A 24,169-nucleotide genomic window follows, 5' to 3' on the forward strand; every position below is an offset into this window, starting at 1 on the left:
AGGTGTGAGGAGAGATGTGTGTCTCTTGGGCTTCAGCTGAACAGAACGAGCCCTAATAGGGATCTGCATTATTATTCAACCCCAAGAACCAGACAATCGGGGTCACCAGGATAAGCATATATTGGTTTATCAGTAAGGTTCTGTTCTACAACTGGTATTATATAAACTGGGAAGTTATAAACATGACCATTTTCCCCCCAAAATTCTCGAGTGGCCAAAGTTTTGCCGAAAGGAGATCGAGAGTTATTAGGCATCCTACCTAACGTTCATGAGTACGGCCTCAGATTTAAACCTTATACAAGTGAATATAGAAAGAAGTGCATTCATAACACATGAGGATTTCTCCTGTTTGTATTCGATTACTCACTAAGTCACATTTGAGCAGCTCTAAGTATATTGCGTCGACATTCTTCACGAGTACGAGTGATCAACAACCAGATTCACTACTGAGGCCGTGTGCATCCACTCCAAATGACAGATATATTACGCTCCTTTCATGTGCACTCGCATGATCTTTCAGGACTGGATGTTTTCCCTCCCTGATCCCGCAGTTGTTTGTTTTAATTTCACGTAGCCCTCTTCCCCCGCCGGGCTTACTTTGTACATGCGAGGAATAAAGCATCATCTGCCGGAGCTCTGGGAAAGAGCGGTGCCTACAGATGCTTTGAGTTTACTGAGATTTCCCAGCGAGGAGTAGAGGAGAGAGCTGCCCGTATTTCCTGAGGATTAGTCCTCAGATGGTGCCCTTCGAGGAGGTCTGCGGATCCGCTGGGAAACTGACCCGGCACTGACTGCCAATGACCCCGGGATAAGAGCTCGCCGGAGAGCCGGAGCACTGCTGGACACCACCACGCATGAGAACTCACTCGGATAACACCAGGTATAAGGAAATAAACAAACCTTCATCACTTCCTTTGTCTGTATTATGAATGTAAGATGCTCTGATTACAACACTGGACAAAGGGCTCCCTCTGCTGGCAGAAGCCGCACATTACACAAGCCGTGCAGTCAGTCATCAATGCTCATATATACAGCAGTCAACATTTGTGACACTGTCACAAAACCAGTCACATGGGTCATTTTTTTTAAAATTGAGATTCATACATCATCTGAAAGCTGAATAAATAAGCTTTCCATTGATGTATGGTTTGTTAGGATAGGACAATATTTGGCAACTATTTGTAAATCTGGAATCTGAGGGTGCAAAAAAATCGAAACATTGAGAAAATCTCCTTTAAAGTTGTGCATTTATGTTCACGATTGTGCTGCGTTCACTCACAAAAATACATGTTTTATATATTTACGGTAGGAAATTTACAAAGTATCTCCATGGAACATGATCTTTACTTAAAGGGATACTCCACTTTAAAATGAAAATTCTGTCATCATATACTCACCCTCATGTTGTTTCAAACCTGCATGAATTTCTTTCTTCTGCTGAACAGAAAGGAAGATATTTAGAAGAATGTCAGTAACCAGACAGTTTTTGGTACCATTGACTTCCATAGTATATTTTTTTCCTACTATGGAAGTCAATGGTACCAAAAACTGTCTGGTTACTGACATTCTTCTAAATATCTTCCTTTCTGTTCAGCAGAAGAAAGAAATTCATACAGGTTTGAAACAACATGAGGGTGAGTATATGATGACAGAATTTTCATTTTAAAGTGGAGTATCCCTTTAATATCCTAATGAGTTTTGGCATAAAAGAAAATTCGATAATTTTGACCCATACACTGTATTGTTGGCTATTGCCACAGATAAACCCGTGCGACTCGTGACTGGTTGTGTGATGCAGGGTCACATATGAAGTGGATCAAAAAAGTTCATCATAGTTGTCCTAAGACAAGAACGGATATTGTTCAAAATACATGTATAACTTTGATGAAAGGTTTTGATCCATTTCAAATGTTGACTAGTGTAATTCAATAATGCAGTTTTTATATATTAATTACTCATAAATAATTCAGTTCATATATAGATCATTTTTTCAATTATTTCATATACACTTTATGCATATTAACATTTGTGATACACACGATACAACAAGAGGCAAAATGAAGCTGCATGTCTATGCAACAAACCCTCTGTTAAAAATTAAGAGTAAATCAAAGACTTCCAAACACCTGGAATGCAACAACCGTACGGTTATGATAAAGTACCAAAACTTTAATCTTTTATCTTTTATTAAAGATTTTTTATTAAAAAAAACTTTTAAAATTTTATCACCACCACCCAAATGAATTATCCCTCTATAGAATTTTTAATCACCAGAAATTTCTACTTCAATTGGCGTCTAGTTTGGCCAATTCCTGCACGTAGATGCCGATGCTCTCGCTGTCGAACAGCACGAAGAACACGGTCTTGATGGAGGAGGACATGGTGGAGACGAAGTAGCTGGAGATGGCCTTCAGGATGAGCTGAGCCGCCGTCTGCTTCGGGAACCCGTTTCTACACAGAAACACACCAATGACGGAACGCCATTCAGGAAATACAGCATAGTCTTTACATAGCAGTTATACAGCGTTTAGCAATTAGTAATGAATGCTATCTCAAATGGATCAGAAAACAAATCAGTCTCTTAGAGAACTGAAAATGATCTTTGTCTTTTCTCTGAACAAATATCTCTCTATAAAACACTTTGAAATATCTATTATTACTGTTGTTATAAAAGACACAAGATCTTTATCTTTTCTCTGAACAAATATCTCTCTATAAAACACTTTGAAATATCTATTATTACTGTTGTTATAAAAGACACAAGATATATTTATATTTATCATATGCACAGTAAAACACCAGGGTTTTACCACACAATGAAATTCTTATTTTGCAAGTCTCCCTTTCACAAAAGTATACTATATAAATACAAACAGTGAAAAAAGTGTAAATGTGCATTGTGCAACAATCAAGTTATTTCAGGTTTGCACAGTGGGCTCATTTTCTACAGTCTTAACGACACAATAAAATCTTTTGTATTGTGACATACATCCGAGAAAAGGTGATTATGACACACAGGGTTTTGTTCAATTGTGGATCAGGGATGGAGGCGGATCTGAACGTGAGCTTGGATTGGACTGAAGGAAAGGGGCAGCGCTTAAGCACACTGTGTGATTGGAGGAGACCAGCATACATCATCAGTGTCATCAGAAGATCCAGTTATGACATTCTGATTAAACATTACCAGATCAAATTAAGAAAAACACGCATGGATTGGATTTCAGGCTGACCCGTTTAATCCCAAATGTTTCCCAGACATGAAAATATCCAAATGAGGTGTCATTAGTTATTATTTTTATTTATTTTTATTTATTTTAAATTCTTACATAGCCTATATCCCCCCAGTTATTTAACACATTATTAAACTCTTTCATGTAATTTTAGGGTTACTATTAAACATAAAAACCTTTATACAACACTTATAGGAATACTGAGATAAAAGACAAAAAATTTTATTTTCCCACCGGTCACTATTGTTGCCATCAACATCTTCACTCATTCTATGACCACACTCAACAAAACTGAATAATTGTGAATTCATATATTAATACTAGACTCCTTAAAGATAATGTGTACCATCTTTGTCATGTCTTTATGTTAACATACTTCACTAATCTTTTGTGTTGGAGCTTTGATGCTGCGTCATCTACTCAATTAAACTGCTCTGGTCATGTGACCATGTGAAACAACACAAATTTAATCGAGACCCTTTATTCTCTCCATATTTGCCGGAAATGCACTAAAACAGCAGTCAATACAATTTTTAGAGCTTAATAAATGAACTCTATTGTGACCGGTGGCATTGAGGGTTAATTGAAGATTGGTGCAGATTTCAGTGTGTGTTCAGGGCTGAAGCTGTACCTGCCGCTGCCGATAGAAGGGAAGGCCACAGACTTGAGCTTCTTCTCATCAGCGAGAGCCAGGCAGTTCTTCACAGTCTTATCCAGCATCTCCTCACACTTATCCGAGCCCCAGCCGGGACTGTTACAGTGGATGACAAACTTTGCAGGAAGACCGAATCCCGAGGTCAGGGCCGCTGAGGAGAGCCAAGATTCACAGATCATCAGATCATACACTGCAATCTATCGTTTGAGTGCTCTGAATAAAAGAGGGAATTCATCAAAACGTAGCTCTTCATAGCTATAACAACACAGATTTACTCAACCAGAAATTCATCAAACGTATCCTTCCTTCCAGATGATTTCAGATGGTGGAAACTGAGCATGAATGTGTTTATAACTTCAGAAAGTTCATGGTTCAGTTTGAGTTATGGTTCATCTACAGCATCTGTGGCATATATGCATGACCTTGTAATTTATCCATTAACCTATTTATTTATTTTGTTTTGGGAATATCTTCTACATGTGAGCCTGTTTGTCAGATTGTTTTCTCTGAATGTGTTTTTCAGTGTAAACTGCAGTACCTCCTGCCACCTCCAGAGGGCCGTTCTTCTTGCGCAGCTCCAGAACCGCCTCTCCAAACTCCTTTCCCCCGATCTTCTCCAGAGCATTCCCTGTGGGAGACACGCCACTGTGAGTCTCCGACCGGCACTCGTTTAAAGCGACGGTGTGAGACTCTGACCGGCACTCGTTTAAAGCGACGGTGTGAGTCTCTGATTGGCACTCGTTTAAAGCGACGGTGTGAGTCTCTGATTGGCACTCGTTTAAAGCGACGGTGTGAGTCTCTGATCGGCACTCGTTTAAAGCGACGGCGTGAGACTCTGACCGGCACTCGTTTAAAGCGACGGCGTGAGTCTCTGACCGGCACTCGTTTAAAGCGACGGCGTGAGTCTCTGACCGGCACTCGTTTAAAGCGACGGCGTGAGTCTCTGACCGGCACTCGTTTAAAGCGACGGCGTGAGTCTCTGACCGGCACTCGTTTAAAGCGACGGCGTGAGACTCTGACCGGCACTCGTTTAAAGCGACGGCGTGAGTCTCTGACCGGCACTCGTTTAAAGAGACGGCGTGAGACTCTGACCTGCACTCGTTTAAAGCGACGGCGTGAGACTCTGACCGGCACTTGTTTAAACGACGGTGTGAGACTCTGACCGGCACTCGTTTAAAGAGACGGCGCGAGTCTCTGACCGGCACTCGTTTAAAGCGTTTAAAAGTCTCGTTTAAAGAGACGGCGCGAGTCTCCGACCGGCACTCGTTTAAAGAGACGGCGCGAGACTCTGACCGGCACTCGTTTAAAGAGACGGCGCGAGACTCTGACCGGCACTCGTTTAAAGAGACGGCGCGAGTCTCTGACCGGCACTCGTTTAAAGAGACGGTGTGAGTCTCCGACCGGCACTCGTTTAAAGCGACGGCGTGAGTCTCTGACCGGCACTCGTTTAAAGCGACGGCGTGAGTCTCTGACCGGCACTCGTTTAAAGAGACGGTGTGAGACTCTGACCGGCACTCGTTTAAAGCGACGGCGTGAGTCTCTGACCGGCACTCGTTTAAAGCGACGGTGTGAGACTCTGACCGGCACTCGTTTAAAGAGACGGTGTGAGTCTCTGACCGGCACTCGTTTAAAGAGACGGCGCGAGTCTCTGACCGGCACTCGTTTAAAGAGACGGCGCGAGTCTCTGACCGGCACTCGTTTAAAGAGACGGTGTGAGTCTCCGACCGGCACTCGTTTAAAGCGACGGCGTGAGTCTCTGACCGGCACTCGTTTAAAGCGACGGCGTGAGTCTCTGACCGGCACTCGTTTAAAGAGACGGTGTGAGACTCTGACCGGCACTCGTTTAAAGAGACGGTGTGAGACTCTGACCGGCACTCGTTTAAAGCGACGGCGTGAGACTCTGACCTGCACTCGTTTAAAGCGACGGTGTGAGACTCTGACCGGCACTCGTTTAAAGAGACGGTGTGAGACTCTGACCGGCACTCGTTTAAAGCGACGGCGTGAGTCTCTGACCGGCACTCGTTTAAAGAGACGGCGTGAGACTCTGACCTGCACTCGTTTAAAGCGACGGCGTGAGACTCTGACCTGCACTCGTTTAAAGCGACGGTGTGAGACTCTGACCGGCACTCGTTTAAAGCGACGGTGTGAGACTCTGACCGGCACTCGTTTAAAGAGACGGCGCGAGTCTCTGACCGGCACTCGTTTAAAGCGTTTAAAAGTCTCGTTTAAAGAGACGGCGCGAGTCTCCGACCGGCACTCGTTTAAAGAGACGGCGTGAGTCTCTGACCGGCACTCGTTTAAAGAGACGGCGTGAGTCTCTGACCGGCACTCGTTTAAAGCGTTTAAAAGTCTCGTTTAAAGAGACGGCGCGAGTCTCTGACCGGCACTCGTTTAAAGAGACGGCGCGAGACTCTGACCGGCACTCGTTTAAAGAGACGGCGCGAGTCTCTGACCGGCACTCGTTTAAAGAGACGGCGTGAGTCTCCGACCGGCACTCGTTTAAAGCGACGGCGTGGGTCTCTGACCGGCACTCGTTTAAAGAGACGGCGTGAGTCTCCGACCGGCACTCGTTTAAAGAGACGGCGTGAGTCTCCGACCGGCACTCGTTTAAAGAGACGGCGTGAGTCTCCGACCGGCACTCGTTTAAAGAGACGGCGCGAGTCTCTGACCGGCACTCGTTTAAAGAGACTCTGACCGGCACTCGTTTAAAGAGACGGTGTGAGTCTCCGACCGGCACTCGTTTAAAGAGACGGCGTGAGTCTCTGACCGGCACTCGTTTAAAGAGACGGCGCGAGTCTCTGACCGGCACTCGTTTAAAGAGACGGCGTGAGTCTCCGACCGGCACTCGTTTAAAGAGACGGCGCGAGTCTCTGACCGGCACTCGTTTAAAGCGACGGCGTGAGTCTCTGACCGGCACTCGTTTAAAGCGACGGCGTGAGTCTCTGACCGGCACTCGTTTAAAGAGACGGTGTGAGTCTCTGACCGGCACTCGTTTAAAGAGACGGTGTGGGTCTCTGACCGGCACTCGTTTAAAGCAACGGCGTGAGTCTCTGACCGGCACTCGTTTAAAGCGACGGCGTGAGTCTCTGACCGGCACTCGTTTAAAGAGACGGTGTGAGTCTCTGACCGGCACTCGTTTAAAGCGACGGCGTGAGTCTCTGACCGGCACTCGTTTAAAGAGACGGTGTGAGTCTCTGATTGGTTTTCAGAACCAATGATATTTGCCAGACCTGCGGTGACGCGCATCGAGGAGCTTTATTTGAGTTTATGTGAGTGTGTTTCAGGAAAAGAAGTTTCGTCTTCTGTATTTCCTCATCAGAAAAACATCATATGGGTTTGGAAGGAGATGCGTGTGAGTAAATGATGACAGAACCGTGAACATGCTTCTTGTTCTGATCCCTTACCCAGCAAACGTTCTCTCAATGTTATGAACAAATGTTCTTCCAGTAACGTTAATAGAACATTCGTTCAGAGCTATCTGGTGTCTAATAATGTTCTCAAAACATCAGCACAAAAATGATTTTTTTCTTGAACATTTTGGTTGGACTAAATTAAAAAATGTTAAATATTTTTAAAAACTGGATGTTTTTTATGTTCAGAAAACATTCAGAAATACGTTTTCAGTAAAACATGATTATTAATATTAAAAAGTTGGGTTACAAATTAAACTGAATGTTTGTTTGGGCACAAGAATCAGTGAAGACATGGGAAAACAAGTATATGAAAAAAAGAGAATTCAAAGTTTAGACACAAAAAGCAAGATGACAGAACTCACAATATTAGCATGAAATAATTGCCACAGCAATCCAAATAGAAAGTAAAGCATTACCCAAATGTACTCAACCACAGCCATGAAACTCCAGCACTAGATCAATTAACTCCAGATCCAAGCATGAACACAGTGTGCCGTTTCAGACACCTTCTGCATTCATTGTCACTGAGCAAATACTGTTATGAGAAAGAGCTTTTGTTTATTAGTATGTGTGTGCAGTCAGTGTCAGAGCTGTGGTTTCGACTGGATCTGCTACGGGAGACAACGGCTCCTTTACCTACTTCACCACCCATGTAGAAGGTGGAGTTGGTCGGGTGAACAACGGCTTCACTTTCGATGGTGGCAATGTCAGCTTGCACAACTTGCAGCTAAAACAACAGGCAAACAAATTCAGTGAGAGACAAATGCTGTGGACAATGTGGTGAAACCATGACGAGGAGACAAAAACTGCTCGGAATATAGAAGAGAATAGTAAAGAGGAGACACTGCCATCTATTGAGAAGCTGGATGGAGGCGAGCACCACACACACACACACACACACAGGACTGATGGAAAGGCTGACCGAATCCTGACACGTGGCTGATACAGCGTTTGAATGAACATGAGCCTCCATGGCAGCTCGACTAACAGCTCACCTAAGTCATCTTTAAGGTCAGAGGTCAGCATTGGTCGGGTTGAAGGCAGCCAGGTTAGTGATCTGACAGTGAATGAGATTGAGCTGTAGAGAGATGCAGCAGGGTTGAAGAGTAAAGCAGAAGTTAACAACAGCCGGCCGTACTCTACACACTGAGCTCAGGAAAACTAAACCTCAGTGCAGATCGCAGGAGAGAGGCATGGAAGAAAACACTTGAAGGATGAGGACACTGTTTTCTCCAGAGCCGCTTTTAGCTGATTCAACTTTGTTTCATAATTGATGAATTGATCTGAATAATAACTCTATTATCTTCAGTAGAGCTGCTGTACAGCTGAACTGAACTTGTTTCAAACTTGATGAACTTTACACTTATTGACCTGAACTGAATTATGACTAGTTTTTTTAAACTGCTTTATGGAAGAATTTGTCTTGTGTTTAATGAAGTTTGCATAATTGATTCTGTTATTTTCCTGTTTATCACTGTAAAGCTGCGTTGAAATAATCTGCACTGTATAAGGCACTGTAGAAATAAAGCGGACTGGACTTGAATGTGTTTTGCTGAACCATAAGAGGGAAAACTAAATATCCTGTTTCCCTGTTTGTTTCCTGTTAATTCGGAGGTTTACAAATCTGCCTAAATTAAAGTTACCAAAACATGTCTGAATACTTTCATTTGTGTGATTTCTTTCTTAGAAACATACAAAAACATACAATTTAACATTTGTGGAATTAAAGTAGTGTATATATGTTAATATAATTGTCACTCCCGAACCTCAACAGGCTTGTCTGTGATTGGCTACAATTCTCTGTAATGCTGCTGTAAATAGAAACCTTTGACACTCTTCACTAATGCATACAGGAGCACATCACAAAGTGCCCCGTGGATCTTCAGACAGGGGAATCTGGGCAAGCCTTGGAAGATGAGATACCAAGAAAACCTCAACTAGTTCTTCTCATCTCATCATCTCATCTGTTTACAACAATAGCCGTTGACCAATTAGCTGTACAGTTTATAAATCACAAGACATGACAAATACACAATACAAAACAAAACCTCCAAAAGGGTTAAATGCCTGAAAAAGGAAGCATGATTTTAGCTTACATTTAAAATCAATAGTTGTTGGTGTGATTCTAATAAAAATAGGAAAACTGTTCCACAGTTTCAGGGGTGCAACAGCAAAAGCACGATCGCGTCGAGTCTTTAGTTTAGATCTGGGAACAGGTCATCTAGAGATTTAACATTTACATTTATGCATTTGGCAGACGCTTTTATCCAAAGCGACTTACATTGCATTTCAAGGTACACATTTACATTCTTATCAGTTCTTACTTTCCCTGGGAATCGAACCCATGACCTTGGCGTTGCAAGCGCCAAAGCTCTACTGTTTGAGCTACAGGAAAGCCCATTTAAAAACAAAAAGTAAAACTTCAATCCTGTCCTATACAGGGAGCCAATGAAGAGAGAGGAAAATCTGCGCCATGTGTCCTCGTTTACCTGTACCTGAACCAACTGCAACCTTACCACTGAAGAATGGTTCATTCATACAGTATATACAGAGATTTACAGTAATCTACTCAATTGGAAATAAATACATGAATAACCTTCTCAAGCTCCTTTATCAGACTTGATGTTCAATAAAAAACTCTGTTGAAAAAAACCCAGAAACAATAAACTCAGTTTTAGATTCAATTATAAGCTTAAATTTTTTTTTTTTTTAAACATCCACACTTTTAGATCCTCTAGACAGGCCAACAGAGATTTGACTGCATTTCCCTGATTCTTCTTCAATAGTAAATAAATCTGGGTATCATCAGCATAACAATGAAAGGATATCCCATGCTTCTAAAGTACACTACCTAACGGAAGCATACACAAGGAAAACAGTAGAGAAGCCAATATAGATCCCTGGGGAACGCCACTGTCAAAAAGGGCTGAATCAACGCAGATGAGAACTCGCAAACAGCGAAATTTAGAAACCAGTTTAAAGCACTTCCATCGATACCTGAAAAGCTGAGTCCTGTTATCAGATCAGCTTGAGTGAGTCTGTCCTCTTGATTCCACACGCAGTCCGAGCGATGCGACCAGGATTTGGAGCAGATTCACAGCAGTCTGGCTTCCAACGATCCCGCGTCCTGGAGCCAGCAGCTCACCTGGGCAGACTACGCCCACAATACACTCCCTGTGTTAGCAATGCCACGCCCCCTTTCCAGTGTTCTGTTGGTTACCAGCCATCTCTTTTTACTGCACAGGAACCTGATGCCTCTGTTCCCACTGCCCTGGCCTCGCCTGTGTCTATTAAAGCTTTAACAAAATCGCAACGCAACATTCAGATCTACGTTGGCGCTGCCGCTGACCAAAGAAAGCAGTTATCATGTTTCAACCACACAGTATCGTTGTTTCTGTGAAACAAATATTCTTATTATCACAGTACTGCGATAAAAGTTTGTAGTTCAGATATAATCACTTAAGTCTACGGAAGCGATTCAAATAGAGAAAATCACCTTTTGAAAGTAATTTGGTGCTTTAAATAACAATTATATCAATTACATCGTTACACCAGTAGGTGGCGACACGTGACTGTTAAAAATATATTTGTCATTGAATCATTCATGCAAATGAAAAATTTTCTTTTTAAAAATAATTCAGATTAAACATTTTAAATAGACTGCAGCAATTAGCAATTTTGTCAGAACCTTTAGTAAATTATATAATTTAGCTTAGTTGTCTGTTCAGAATCCTGGGAAAATTGTAATCTCTGTTTGAAAAAAATGTGATTATCAATTTATCCAGAATTGGTATCTATTTAAGTTGGTATCAGTATCTATTTATTGATGCATTTTAATTTCTGAATGATATTTAAACATAAAAATACCTATTGTTTTAAGTACTGTCATATTTTTTACCGTTAGTAATGTGAGGCAAAAGAAGTTACATAAGTGAAGGCCTCTATTGAAGTGTATGACCCACTAGCTGCGTTCTGCCTTAAGAACAAATGGTGCACCCGAATAGACTTAGTTACAAACTAGCTAGTAGTGACTACACCTCTAGTGTGGACTTTACGTTCCAGTTTAAGAAAGATATTATAATTGGCTGGTGCGGTCCTACCCTGCCTCTTACGGTACCGGTTCTGTGGACTCTTCCTTAATCAAGGACTTCCACTGGCGCCACCTACCTCGCTGGAATCCTTCCCGACTCTGGCCTCACCATTCCCTCTTTTCTTTCTTTTTCTAGATTTCTCTTTTGCCTGCCTGATATTCTCCTGTCGCAATACAAATAGCAATGGGAGAAGATTTTGTAAATGTACACTTTCTCAACAGGCCTGGTGAAGGAAGAGATCACTAGAACAATGGGTCGAATCCATGGGGAGAGCCAGCTGAAACCGTTGATGACGACTAAACCCTCGCCACTGTCTGCTCCTCTCCAGTTCAGGCTTCAGTAATTATCAAGGTTCGAAACAGTATGACACTGAAACTTAAAATTCTGAGTTTACTGCTAGATGGCGTTATCTGGAGAACACATGAATGAAAGTCTGATGGTTTTAACTGATCTTGGGTCAGTTTCATAATGTAGGTGTAACGTGAATGCTGCGTTTAGTAGTTTTTGGTTCTCCCCTGTGACCTAGCTTTGCTACTGTGTCTAATTAGTCATTATGTTCTGCTGTTCTGTCAATCATCTGGTTAGTTCTCCTGATTATTTAAACCCTGTGTTCTCCCTCATTCTCCGTCCGTTCTCATCAATGTTTGTGTTGATGTCAGTGCTGTTTCTCCTGAATATCTCCTGTATGTTCTCATTAAAAGTTATTCTGTGTAGTCATCGTCTTCGTGAGCTTTGATACCACGTTACGTGACAGTAGGTTATTTTTTCATTCAATTTATGAAAATTAATGCTAAAGCTTGTAGATTTAATAGATTACACTTTCATGAAAAAATGTGAAATTGGTATGCTTGAGTTTCGACTAGCATGTGCCACCAGCGTGGTGTGTAGAGCGCTTTGAAACAGTGAATCCTTTTACGAAGCAATTGGTGAAACTGATTCAGAGCTTCATTTCTCCTATCACTAGTAGACAATAGACAGGCGCTACATAAAATTAGTTAATATTATTATTATTGGGTCAGAAAGCAGAGAGGGGCTTGTCACATTGTGAGGGTCATTTGAGAGGGTGTGGTTTAGGGTTGCAAAGGGGCGGAAAATTTCCAGTAAATTTCCGGAAAGTTTCCAGTAAATTTCCATGGGAAGTTAAGCTGGGGAATTTTGGAAATATTCATTACCACGGCAACCGCTTGCGCGTCCACTCTGAAAGTAACTGTACACATAAGAGACGGATAGATACATTATTTAAGGTTATTTCTATTCATTAGAATATTGATATATGAACTTGTTGTCAAGTAAGCCCCGTTGCGAGCATGTGCATCTCTCTAAACTTTCAGTGTGCTGCACTGCTCTAGTTGACTTCTGCGCCTTCCCCCCGAAAATATCACGTTAATTTTGAAAACGTAATTCCTTTTGTGGATCCTCTTGGTCTTTCTTCATGTTTCTTTGACAAATATCAGTGTCTCAGTCTCACGCACGCTGCACGTGAGTTAACCATGCCTACTTATTTACATATCGCGGTATACACGGAATAAAAAAATCTGTTACGGTTGACATTTTCTTCCACGGTAACGATATATACCGTCATACCGCCCAGCCCTACTTATGTGGTAAATAAAGTTATGCTAGCTTATTTAGCATCTAACTTATCAGCTTGCTATCTACTAGATGAATACATTTGTATGTGATATTTGCAATTTAAACATTTAATAAATATATTTCGCCATAATATCATCAAAACTTACTTCACTTTTTTTTAGTCCACAGGCTCAAATGTGTGCCTTCAATAGTCTTGTGCTTTGGGCTTCTGTACATGTGATGGAATAGTCCACCTCCCTAAACAGGGTCTGATAACAGCAACATCTACTCATTAACATTTAAAATCACTTCATTGTGATAATGTGAAAGGAATGTTTAAATTGCGAGTATAAGACTTCTTTATATATATGATGGCAGTATATGATAGATACATAACAGCTGTAACTGAAGTAAAATAGGATCCCGTTACAGTATGAGGATTATGTTTCTATGATAACGTCTAACGAGGCCTGAGCAGCTCTGGAGTAAAAATGCATGTGCAATAGGCAGGAATCAGCATCTCATATAGTGTGTGTAAAATGCAGTGTTTCAGCTTCCTGGAGTATTCATGCATTCATGCGAACCAATCTGTAGCCTGTAGGGGTGTGAATAGATTCAATATTCAGGATTGATTTAATTAATTATTGTTTTGATTCTGTGTGTTTTTTTATGTATATGAATGCATTTAAAATTTTAATTTTAATGCGAACGTCAAAACAAATGACTCATTTCAATTCACATTTCAAGATTGATGTATGCGAGGAAACAAGTGAATCATTGCACCCCTAATAGCTAGAGATGTTTCAGCTAGATGGATTTGGGTTTTAGCAGCTAGTCTCAGCAGAACAACAGGAGGAGAAAAGCAAATAATTTAGAGGAAAAGAGCATCTAAACAGTTCCCATAGCAGTCAGTCACTGTCCTGTGGAGTTCAGCCCTAACCCCAGTTAAACACTCCTGGACCAGCTAATCAAGGCTAACTAGGCTAACCAGAAGCTGGAGCTGAACTCTGAGTCTGGACAGCACTGTACTACAGTAAGAGAAGAGTTTAATAAAGGCTGTTGTACCTTCTGTCCGAGGAATAAACTTTTGGAAGAGAGGACGGTGAATCCATCAGCCGGTCCGCCGTCCGCATCAGCCGCCCGTCTCTGTCACAACAACAGCAAACTGTTGCTAGATTTACAACATCAGACTGAACTGCCTTAAAGGATTAGCTCACTGCAGAATTAACATTTCCTGATAATTTACTATCAGCCATTTTCTAAAACAAATAAAAATGTAGATACTTTTTAACCACAAATGCTCGTCTTGGAAAGGTCACGCGTGACTTAGGTGGAACTACTGATCCAGTGTTTACAAACCGAACGTGCAAAGTCTAAGGAGCTGTTAACATGACACCTTTTTCAACTAGAAACGTAAAACGTTTTGGCTGCTCATTTACACGACAACAACGTTTTGGGCACCTATAAATGCAAACTTTTGAAAACGGGTTTCAAAGTGCAAGATTTTAAAAGCGGTCTCCGTGTAAACAACAGAAACGTGAATTTCTGAGGATGATGACATCATGCATATGCGTATTGCATGTTCAGTCTATAGCGTTTCGTCGTCATCTAATGGCCTGGCAGCAGAATACAGGGATTTCAGTCGTTTTCACGAATACGTGTGAATGGGGATCGTTTTTTGACACTGGTGTCATCTGTACGTGGAAAACTCAAAGGAAAAACTTCTCTGTTTTAAGCATATCGTTGTCATGTAAACGTACCCGTAGTCAAACGCCATTTAAAAAAAGCTAGTTAGTTGGAGAAAATCTTCCTTTTTGAACCGGAACACGCGTGACCTTTTAAATGTGATTACGTAATGTGTGGCGCATCACAGCTACGTTTTTTTTTTTAAATGTCCACTGGTTTGTCTAGATGAGACTCTTATTCCTCGGCTGGATCGTGTCGAGACTTTGAAGCTGCACTGAAACTCACATCTGGACCTTCGACCCGTTGGACCCCATTGAAGACACTATATGGAGAAACATCCTGGAGTGTTTTCCTCAAAAACCTTCATTTCTTTCCCACTGAAGAAAGAAAAACATGAACATCTTGGATGACATGGGGGAGAGTAAATTATCAGGACATTTTTATTCTGGAGTGAACTAATCCTTTAAAGCTACACTGTGTGATATTTTCCCCCATCTAGCGGTGAAATTGTATATGACTACCCAGTGAATATTAGTTTCTGTTCCTTTTAATTCGGAGGGCGTTTTAACTCCTACGGTGGCCGTATTATTCCAAGATTAACATGGCTTCCAGTTCGACTTCGTCCATGAGTGTTCCTTCAAGTGATGAGGTTACTTTAGAAAACTATTACAAAGTGCATTTAGTTATTTAGTCAGTTAACATGTAGGTTATGACCTCTATATAAAATGAATAATAATTTTATGTTTTCGTTATTTTGGTACCATTTCATTGCTAATATCAGCTATCCCAAACGAATGCAAGCTAATGTTAGTAAAGTATCAGTGCTCTCGTTATTCTGTATATTGAACGAGATTAATAGTGTAAGGCAATATATATAAAGCTATTTTTTTATATATAGCTTAAAAAATTGCGCCTTTAAAACTATTCATCACCTGTGATCCGTCGCAGCACAGATTTATGTTACAAGGTAAACAATACTTTTTCACCATTGACACAAGGAAAAGTAACGCAAGTTATACTCGAGGTCGTTCTGGCGTTATGCACAACCAACCATGTTTAGACAAGCAACTATACAACTTCGAATTTACACAAATAGGCTGAATTACCTGTCGAGAAGAAAGCAGGCAACTTCGGTGTCCGTTTTAAAATCTTTGCTCCTCATGAGCTCTTTCCATCTGGGAAAAGTTACTCCAATATTAACTTTGGTCTTGCTGATTTGCCTGTCGCGTTGACGTTTTAATTCTCTCTTTCGCTTCCTTGGCGACTCTGTCCTCGAAAATAGGCGTGATCCTCCATCTTCAGCAATCTTTCAAATCTGCCGGCAGTCGCGAGTAATCTCCCCCTCGCATTCGTCACGGTGTCACTGAGTGTAAAACGCGAAAGGCGAAGCTTGAATTTCCAGGTATGTCCCTCTTTGGCGAATGTATTTTTAAGATGGAGGCGCAACATGGCTGCCGCCATTTGAGCGACTCGCTCGTATGTATTATAAATGGCAGATTCTACGCTTACGAGAATACTTGATTAGTTGGTGGAAGTAATTACACATGAATGAGCACATATACTTTTGATAGAACAAAGTGTTTTTTGCTAAGAATCAACTTAAAAAGTTACACAGTGTAGCTTTAAAGTAGTCAATAATAAGATAACTGGAGAGTCGTCTGATGTCTTTGATACTGAATGGCTTCACTAATGCTGACTGTAAGGATATTGAACACAGCTTTTGCACCAGTTACACGAGTTAATGATGAAAGTGCACATTGGGTTATAATGCTCATCATTTGATCATCATCGGCTGGCATGATCACTAGAAAGTGCACACAAACATTCCTTTTACACACATGTTCAGTAACCAGCCAAACTGGATCTGTATCGAGCCTAAGGAGGCACGTCTGCATGGACATGAATGACAGTGCTGATTTCGCCTGCTTTAACTAGTTAGTGGGTGGTTAGTGAATAAAAGGATTGGCCAGTGTTCATTGAGTACCTTTACTCGTGTGGACTTTTTGGTGGCCAGTTTCTTGACAACTGTTTTTTTGGCGGTCTTGGTCTTGTTCTCAGTTGGCGGAGGAGTGATGACGGCCTCCAGCTTTCCTTTGGAGCCCCTCTTCTTGGAGAGCAGCTCTGGGTGGATGTTGGGTAAGACTCCGCCGGCGGCGACGGTCACACCCTTCAGCAGCTGCACACACACATCCAAAAACACATCCCAGGGATCAACACTGAGGACTTTATTCCACTGGCCCGTCGGGAAAGTGGTCAAAATGGTACTTACCTTCCCAGTGCCAATAATTAAATAAATGAGTTATTGTTTTCTCAGTTCACATTATATTACAGCATATGTTTTACCATGGAGTGTGAAACAGGCTTGTGTTTTTGCATGTTTGTCGTTGTCTGATCTGACCACTCAAGTGCCACTGGCGACCAAAAGAAGCCGTCTAGAATAGATGTGATATACCTGATGAAGCTCCTCGTCGTTGGCGATGGCCAGTAAGATGTGTCTGGGCGTCACACGGCCCTTCTTGTTGTCTCTGGCTGCATTTCCCGCCAGCTCCAGGATTTCAGCTGAAAGAATGACGCAGAAAGAGCTTCACTGTGGGAAATACTCTGGCATTGTATTTCCCACAATGCACTTTGAACCACAAGACCCAGAACATTCTGTACAAGCCCGTGTTTGAAATAATAATTGCCCGCGTGAAGCCAGCCGGAAGTAGGGCAGCTACTTTGTGTTAATTTATATTTCCTGTCGCTGTTCAGACTCTTTTACTGTATATGGCAGGGTAAACAGATCAATACCCCGGTCCATTACATTACGATCGCGAGCAGTATCAATAATATCAGAAATGTGCAGTCAAATGTCCTGGTGTGTGTCTGCGGTTTAAACAAGTGTTCTCACCGATACGCCTGCTGTGCTTCGTGGAGTTTTGGCGTGTTTTATACACTCAATATTGTTTCTTATTCATATGTGGTGAACCTAAAACATCTTCCCGCGCTCCTGCGTAAAGCAATAATTTTCTATATCACAAAAACATTCTGGAAATACTAAAAACATCATCTCCCACTGTCAATATGATCTAAAAACATTTCCTTTAAAGGGGACCTATTATGCCCCTTTTTACAAGATACCAGAATGTGCGTGTTAAGTTTTAGCTTAAAATACCTCATACCTCAATATTATACCATTTTGTGAATGACAATTTTTGAGTGAAAGGAAAAACATGCTGTTTTTGTACATGTATCTTTAATAGCAAATGAGCTGCTGCTCCACCCCCTTTCCAGAAGAGGGCGGAGCCTGTACAGCTCGTGCCTCGGATACTCTGCCGAAAACTAAAACATCTGTTTGGTTTTGATTATAATCTCACACACACGTGACATTGCAGTTCTTCATCATCATGAAAGTTTATTATCTGCATGCGTTTTAAAGCCATATCAGTCTAAACTTCTGATATATGGTTTGCTGAGTGCACACACCCAAATCATGCGCACATAAAGCTGTCTGTCAGCTACACAACGAGATCAAAAAGGCATGGAAGAACCCATAGTCAGTGCGCATTCATCAACATCAGCGCACAAACTACACTTATGTTGAGGGGATACGCGAACACGGGTATGTGTCAATGCGCCAACTGACGAGATGTGTGCTAACTATCTCGCGGCTGGAGAGACACCGACACTAAGTGCTCCGGCCCTGCCTTTTAAGCAATAAAAAAGAGAAAATCACGCTGAAATGGCAGGGCATACGCGGTGGCAGGTCTGACTGGTGATGCCTTGCACACAATGCCGGTGTTGCAAGCATACCAGGCTGATCTGCTGTCAGATTTGGACCACATAACACTGCGCTTTCTCACCCCAAGCACTTCTTGCATCAGCCCTAAGGCTGGACCTACGATGAGTTATTCCTTCAATTTAGGAACCCGTCTGTGAGTCTGGCGTCGGGTATGGTAGTAAGTGCGCTCTTTCGAGCTCTTATGGGTACAGGACTCCATTTGTGAATGTCGTATAGGCCATCGCTCTATGGGCAGCAGGTTTAGCTCTGCAGGTCTCCTCCCGTTACAAGAGTTTTTAGTAAGGTTGAATAGTAGACCACGGTTCCCTGTTAGAAAGTATCACAGGAGTTGTTAGGTAGGGTTTTTATAGGATGGTGAAATTAGGGCCCTAAAGTTCCCATATATAGGTAGACTATGCATACCCTTCCCAAAGGCCTCCTCTTATGTTAGAGTCGACGGGCTTATGTAGTGGGTAGTGCCAATCTTTAGTAGTGAACAGATTGGCTTTATTATATGGAACATTCTCTAGTGAGGCCATCGTTCATCTGAGCATCAAACAGACATTTTGTGTGAGATGGCCCTATCGGGAGTTATTCTACTGACGCCACCACTCTGTCTAGCTCCAGATATAACTACAGAGTCAAGCATTGGGCCTTCGTTGGGCCACCTTCATAGCCACCTTATACTAGAGCAGTAGTTCTCCTCTCACTTTGAGAGTCGTTTTGAGATTATAGCTCTGAATTTCAGTCATATAATATTCATGTGTCAGCCTTCACTGGGCCGCCTCGATATCTGGCTTAGGCTTAGTAACTAGGAAAATGGTGGCGGTCTGCTAAGCATTCTCGCATTGAGCCTCTCAGTAAGGTAGGTTCCTTAAGAGCTAGAGCCCATCAGGAGATTTTATTCCTGTAAATATAGTTTTTCCTAGAACTGGCCTCCTCTTACTAAATGTGTCGTCTAGCCAAGGCCCGCCTTTTGCGCTAGGTATAAAATTGCTAGTAGTGCTACAGGGTAGATAGCATAGGTAGCAGGCTATCTTTAAAAAGCCTCCCATGCAGATATCTCATGGACGTTGTCAGGCCTTTCCCTCTAGAAAGTAAGAAGCGGTGTGCTCAGGCCTCCGCCCGTTAGAGCTGAGTATTGTAGCTAGTTTATCAAGCTAGGCCTTAAAATTTAAATAGGATTTTTTCTGCTGAGCCCCTTGAATAAAAGCATTAAAGTCATAAGGTTGAATGTTGTTGGCCACTTACTGTGGCCTCGATTTACTTAGGTTTAGTAGAGAATGTAAAATCTGTCTTGTAAAAAATACAAGCTAATAGGCCTCAACCCTGATACACTCCTCAGGGTCATGTTAGTACTCTCCTTTTTAGGGTCATTATTTAGAGTACTTTGCTACCCATATCTCGTATGAGATCACCCTTCACCACCCAGGCTCAGGTAGAGACAGATTAGTTACTCCCTCTCATGTGGGATGGTTGAGTATGCTCCCTTAGAGCCGAAGCACTGCCTGGGCTGACGCCTATGACTTTCGAAGCTGTAGGCCTTACAGTAGGCCTCCCGATAGTCTGGTAGCATAAGATTGTCCTCCCCTTGCTTTAAAGGGTCGATAGCTTTTCTGCTGAGTACACTGCCTGTTGGCAATGTAAACCTTAGAGCTGGAGCCGCTCCCCTTATTAGGGCCCCTTTAGGGCCTGAAGCACTGTGTAGATCTGGGATCGAGTAGAGTCACTCCCCTCGTTTGCAAGGGTTAGAAGTGCTATGCTGAGTTCCACTCTCCAGGGTGCCCATCTCTATGATCCGGTTTCTATGATCTGCAGTCCTCCCTATCGGATGCCTCCACAAGTGAGGCGAAATATGCTAGAGACTCTGTTTAGGAAACAGACGGGTTGTTGGCAAGACTAGGTCCGTAAATTAGACCAGGTCAGCCTCCCTGGTTGCATGTGGGGTTGAATTCATGTCCCCCTCAGAGAGTGATTGGACAGGACTCCTTTAGACCCCCTGGCCATATTCCCTTAAAGGAACCCCTTACATGGAAGCTATTGGTTCCAAGCCTTTGAGCGGCCTTGGTAGGCCTTCATTGTATTGGAGGCCTCTTTGAGGCTTATATCTGTGGCAGTGGCCGTAGGGAATACTGTATGTGACCCGAAGGGGGAGTGTTTTAGCATTTCAGTGAAACTGCCATTTTTTACGTTTTTGTCACAGCCATAATTTGGCATGCACTCCCCTCAGCATGGTGGCGTTGGTATATCGTTCCCCAAAGCATCATATCGACGCAGTGTGACTTTCCTTTCGAAAGGGAACGTCTCAGGTTACGACTGTAAAGGTGATGATACACAGGGCAACTTTTTGAGCAATGTTGCTGGGCAATCTTGCCGAGCGATTGTTGCTTGGACACTTTCCCATTGAAAATGGGCAATACATTTCTATCTGGATGATTTAGATCGGTCGTGGGCCCTGTGTCTCATCTGGTTGCCCGTTGACGGCAACATTGCCCAGCAACATTGCTCAAAAAGTTGCCCTGTGTATCATCACCTTTACATTTGTTCCCTCAGAACAGGGAACGTCACACTGCGTCTTTCGCCATGCCGTGGGATGCCTGCTGAACAGTCCCTTCAGATGATAAGTTGTTGACATGTTCTCCAGGCTCCCCTTATAAATATTGTTTATATATATAAACAAAGGTTACAGTCGTAACCTGAGACGTTTTCTCCAGGGCAGCTATGTATATAAATGAACTAAATTAGCAACTTTTTTTACATGAAAAATGAACCATCACTGAACTTACTTAAGCTGGACTGTGACGCTATTTTCTTCTAGAAACAAACTTTGTTGCATTATTTTCCTGTTATCTCTGTGAAGCTGCTTTGAAACAATCTGTATTGTAAAAAGCGCTATATAAATAAAGGTGACTTGACTTGACTATATTAGATCTGTGTATTAAAGTGACAGCAGTGTAATATACAGAACCTACTGCTATACAGTATATGCTGTTAATATGAATCAAAGAACAAAAGAAAAACAGACAATCACTCACTGTTCTTGCCTGAATAACTTTAGTAGCTTTAATAAGAATACATGTCTTACTTGAACGCTGCTGTTAAATGCTCTGGCGAGGAGATGAACATGCGGACTGTGTTCAGATCACTGAGGGCGGGGTTTATGCTAATAGGGCAGGGTCTGTCAGCAGTCATGGGTGGGGCCTAAACATATGTGACGTCCCAAAAGCTACAATCTGCAAACGGCTTATACTGAGACACTGCTTATGATTCATGGGGATTTAAAAAGAGGAGTGGGAGGATTTTTATCATTATAGGGTGGTTGTGGACACACACTGCCAACATACATTTATGTTCAAACACCATGTAGAAGTGAGTTTTGCATAAAAAGGTCCCATGTAAGTTATGAAAACATTATTTCTGAATATTTCTGAAACATTCAGTTTTTTAAAACGTTTTTTTTCTTGTTTATACAAACGTTAAGGGAACATTCCATTGCATCATTCTTCAAACATTATGGGAACATTACTACTATTGAATGCTCTCTGAACATTCTGAAACATTTAAAAAACGTTTACCGAATGATGTATAAATAATGTTTTTGTGCTAAAGTTTTGTGTAAAATGATAGACCAGAAGAGACCAGAAAAGACCAGATAGCTTGGAACGAACGTTCTATTTACGTTACTGGAAGAATGTTTATTCATAACTTTGAGAGAACTTTCCCAGAACATTCCCTGTTCGCTGGGATAGTGGAGCATACAGTATGTTCTCTGTAGTTTCTGATGATGGAAATCACAAATAAAATGTATTACCCCTACAGAGAACACTGTTCATTGTGTCTCACTTTAGGACTTCTAATGAAGTGCATTGACAGGAGTAAGGTCATGAAACACTGATGAGAATAAGAGACTCGTCCTACCGGTCAGGTATTCCAGTACCGCAGCCATGTAAACCGGAGCTCCGACACCAATCCTGTATTTGGGAAGCCCTTTCTTGATGTAGCGCAGCATCCGGCCGACGGGGAAGATCACTCCAGCCCTGGCGGAGCGCGACGACCTGCTGATCTTCTTCTTCCCAGCCCGGCTGGACATGATGCTGCACACACACACACACACACACACACACACACACACACACACACACAGCAGTCGAGGCGGCTTTACTTCTATATACAGTACAGATCGTTTCAAAACAAACAGGAAAATAACAGAATCAATGATGCAAACTATCAGACAAATTCAAAATCTGCTGTAAAAAAGACAATAGTGTATTTTGTTGATTTTGCATTATAATCACCAAAGTGTGCTGGAACTGAATATTAATTCAAGAATAAAACAAGCCTCCAAAGATCTTTATGTGCAAATAAAAAAAGTAATGTGCTAGTTAAAGGGATAGTTCACCCAAAAATGAAAATTCTGTCATCATTTACAAAGGAAGATATTTTGAAGAATTATGGCTAACCGAACAGTTGAACGGTACACCCATTGACTTCCATAGTATGAAAAAAAATACTATGGAAGTCAGTGGTGATCCAAATCTGTTTGGTTCCCATATTCTTCAAAATATTTTCCTCTGTGTTCAGCAGAAGAAAGATATTCATACAGGTTTGGGACAAATTGAGAGTGAGGACATAATAACTTAATTTTTGAGTGAACTGTCCCTTTAAGATTCAAACAATTATAGATTAGAAGCTGTCGCATATGCATTTTTATTCTGTATTGAAAAGCTGAATACATCTAGGTGTTTTTGCATAACAACAACTAAAACGAGTTTGATACAATACAGCATTAACATTAAGATATTTAAGCATCGGGTTTCGTTTAAAAACAGAACTGACGACACTGTAAATGAACGCGCTGTTTTGAGTTTATGTGATCAGATTAGAAATAGAATCACTGTGACTGTGTTTACATCATAACGCGCGTCTCATTAGGCGATACATAAAGGCGATGTTTTGGTTTGTTCCAATGATTATATGACAGCTGGAACTTCCTGAGTCACGGCCGCGGAACTGCGTCCGTCAGTGAGCGAGCAGCGCGCGACAGTCTCCTGAAAGTGTGTTAAAGCAGCACATGCACTGATGACACTTGATGTCTTACAGTAGAGAGTGTGTCCGAGTTCAGTCCACTACTGTCTGCTACAGCGAGACCAGCTCAAACAGCGTCCGACACACACAATCCACAGCGCGATCCACACACACCCGATCAGCAGAGAGCGCGCGGAGGAGACGAGCACGCGCCTGACCGATGCCCAGCTGCGCGCGCCCACAAGTCACATGACATCTGCTATAAAAGTGTTGGGTAAAACAGTTGATAAATATGCGTTACATTTCCATTTGATACATGCGTTACATTTGATTGTGCGTTACAGTTAGATTTGATGCCATACCAATCTTTGATGTTTCATAAACCAGTCTGCATGGTTTTGATCTAGAGAATAAATCTAATCTTTAAAACTAGAGGCTAGTTTTAATCTGTGCCAATATCTGCGCCCTGGAATCAGATTACATGATCCGGATTACATGTAACAGTTACTTCTTAATGTTTTCTTTAGGCCCGGGTCTGACACTTTAAGCTTGTGTATGTACTGTAATAAATGGTGATTTTATATTTTATTTTGCTTACTACAAGAACAATTGCTTTTATAGCTTCACATTTAGACATGAAGTCTGCAAACTTATTACTTATCTGAATCATATTAAGCTTTATATTCACCAAATTTGCTCACAAGTAAAAATGTTTCACTTTGAAAATAAATAGCCTC

The 24,169-nt window shown here is 41.9% G+C and overlaps 1 protein-coding gene across 2 annotated transcripts; it reads right to left on the reverse strand.

Annotated features, from left to right (window-relative positions):
- Positions 1–903: 903 nt before the first annotated feature.
- On the reverse strand, positions 904–23,683 carry macroh2a1 (macroH2A.1 histone). 2 transcript variants are annotated; one of them, XR_014609358.1, is made up of 10 exons: positions 23,506–23,683; positions 22,326–22,501; positions 17,100–17,206; positions 16,632–16,823; positions 14,027–14,107; positions 7,935–8,025; positions 4,424–4,513; positions 3,862–4,036; positions 1,704–2,451; positions 904–1,358 (listed from the first exon to the last, which is right to left on the reverse strand). XR_014609358.1 is itself a non-coding variant. In XM_084138005.1 (9 exons), the coding sequence occupies exons 2-9, from the start codon at positions 22,495–22,497 to the stop codon at positions 2,286–2,288; spliced, it is 1,074 nt and encodes a 357-aa protein (XP_083994131.1). In that variant the 5' UTR covers positions 22,498–22,501; positions 23,506–23,683; the 3' UTR covers positions 905–2,285. The 2 variants fall into 2 exon arrangements, 1 of the variants encoding a protein (XP_083994131.1); XM_084138005.1 differs by having other exon boundaries at positions 905–2,451.
- Positions 23,684–24,169: the final 486 nt, after the last annotated feature.

Source organism: Abramis brama (assembly GCF_963993115.1).
Source record: "Abramis brama genome assembly, chromosome: 15".
Taxonomy (NCBI): Eukaryota; Metazoa; Chordata; class Actinopteri; order Cypriniformes; family Leuciscidae; genus Abramis; species Abramis brama.

Excerpts from the sequence above, each read along its gene's own strand:
- macroh2a1 (XM_084138005.1), bottom strand. The coding sequence starts at position 22,497 with ATGTCCAGCCGGGCTGGGAAGAAGAAGATCAGCAGGTCGTCGCGCTCC. Across the intron at positions 14,108-16,631 it reads AAAAGTCCACACGAGTAAAG|AGACGGGCGGCTGATGCGGA; the intron begins GTACTCAATGAA and ends TTGTTGTGACAG. Across the intron at positions 2,452-3,861 it reads CCTTCTATCGGCAGCGGCAG|AAACGGGTTCCCGAAGCAGA; the intron begins GTACAGCTTCAG and ends GTTTCTGTGTAG.